At 51.8% G+C, this 1,516-nt stretch overlaps 1 protein-coding gene across 1 annotated transcript in view; it reads right to left on the bottom strand.

Annotated features, from left to right (window-relative positions):
* Window positions 1–1,516, bottom strand: part of CD99 (CD99 molecule (Xg blood group)) — a 32,691-nt gene that overhangs the window by 1,916 nt on the left and 29,259 nt on the right. The window contains exon 9 of the mRNA XM_035029655.1: window positions 709–765. Coding sequence (XP_034885546.1) covers window positions 709–765 — 57 coding nt within the window. The remainder of the gene's footprint in view (window positions 1–708; window positions 766–1,516) is intronic.

Below are 1,516 nucleotides of genomic sequence, written 5' to 3'. Positions count from 1 at the left end.
AAATACATATTCCAGGAAAAGTAGGGAAAAAAAAATAGGAGAAGGCATTTTCTCCTTAAAAAAAAAAATACTCCAGGGCGCCTGGGTGGCTCAGATGGTTAAGCGTCTGCCTTCGGCTCAGGTCATGATCCCAGGGTCCTGGGATCGAGTCCCGCATCGGGCTCTCTGCTCCTTGGGAGCCTGCTTCTCCCTCTGTCTCTCTCTGTCTCTCATGAATAAATAAATAAAATCTTTAAAAAAAAAAATACTCCAAGAAAAATAGAAAAAAAAATATAGAAGGCATTTTTTCCTAGAAAAAAAGTACACATTCCAAGAAAAGTAGGAAAAAAGATAGGAGAAGGCATTTTCTCTTAGAAAAAAAAATATATTCCGGGAAAAGTAGAAAAAAAATATAGAAGGCACTTTTTTCCTAGAAAAACAATGCATACTCCAGGGAAAATAGGAAAAAAAAATATAGAAGACTTTTTTTTGTTGAAAAAAAAAATACATATTCCAGGAAAAGTAGGGAAAAAAAATAGGAGAAGGCATTTTGTCCCAGAGGATGTTGCACAAGGAACCACAAGAACGTGACACGAAGTTGTGCCTCAAGCCCCGGAGGGTTGGTACCCCGGCCCCGGAACTCGGGCCGCGGGAAGGAAGGGGACGCGAAGGATCTCTTGCAACGCCCCGCGCCGCGGGAAGACATCCGTCCCAGGGCCCGCGACCCACCTGGCTGGTCGGCGCTGGTGTTCTGCTGGTTCTTGGTGCTGGGCTCACCTTGGTCGGCTGAAAGAAAACACAAAAGATGCCCCAAGGGGGTGAACGCAGAGAAGGCCCCCTCATGTCACCGCCAGGCGGAGTCAGCCCCCCATCTCCTCCCCACCCGCCCAAATCAGCGGGACCTGGAGGGACGGAGACGCAGACCCACCCAGGGCAGCTCCGTCCATAGGGAATCGAAGGCTAAGGGGGCCTCGCGGGGTCCCGTTGGCTTGATTTCGGGTTTTCTTGTTCTCGGTCAATTAAAAAAAAAATCTTTTTTCCCGAAATTTCTCTTTGGGAATGTTCCAAATGGGCATCAGAGCGGACACGACCATGGCCGCCAACCGTCCCCTCACCGAGATGCACAGCCCAAGTCGACGGGATTCAAGACTGGCAAACACAGATTCACTGGCAAAAGGCGTTTATTTCTCGACGACGTCGCTTAGGGGCCCCGAGCGAAGCACATCCCAGACCGTTCACAGAGCTTGAGACTTTGTACAAAGTGCATCGCTCGGGGCGAGAACACCATCGCGAGCAAACACGCCACGCGCCTTCAACTGCAGCTCACGGAAGAACGGGTCCCGGGGGGCGTGCGAGGAATCCCATCGTCAGTCGCCCTGTCCCCACCCCCCAGCCCCAGACGCAGACCCCTGCTGGACACCCAGAGTTGCATGAGGACCGTGACCACGTCAATGGCACATCTTCTGCTGGAAGGGGGTGGGTGGCGGTCTGGAGCAGGACCCCAGAATGAGCATGCACGGGGAGCAGGGTGGACGCT

The sequence above is a fragment of the Mirounga leonina genome, unplaced genomic scaffold (assembly GCF_011800145.1).
Source record: "Mirounga leonina isolate KUSES-001 unplaced genomic scaffold, KU_Mleo_1.0 Mir_268, whole genome shotgun sequence".
NCBI classification, from domain to species: domain Eukaryota; kingdom Metazoa; phylum Chordata; class Mammalia; order Carnivora; family Phocidae; genus Mirounga; species Mirounga leonina.
Note: the sequence above shows the minus strand (reverse complement) of the source record. Positions and strands in the feature narration are given on the sequence as shown.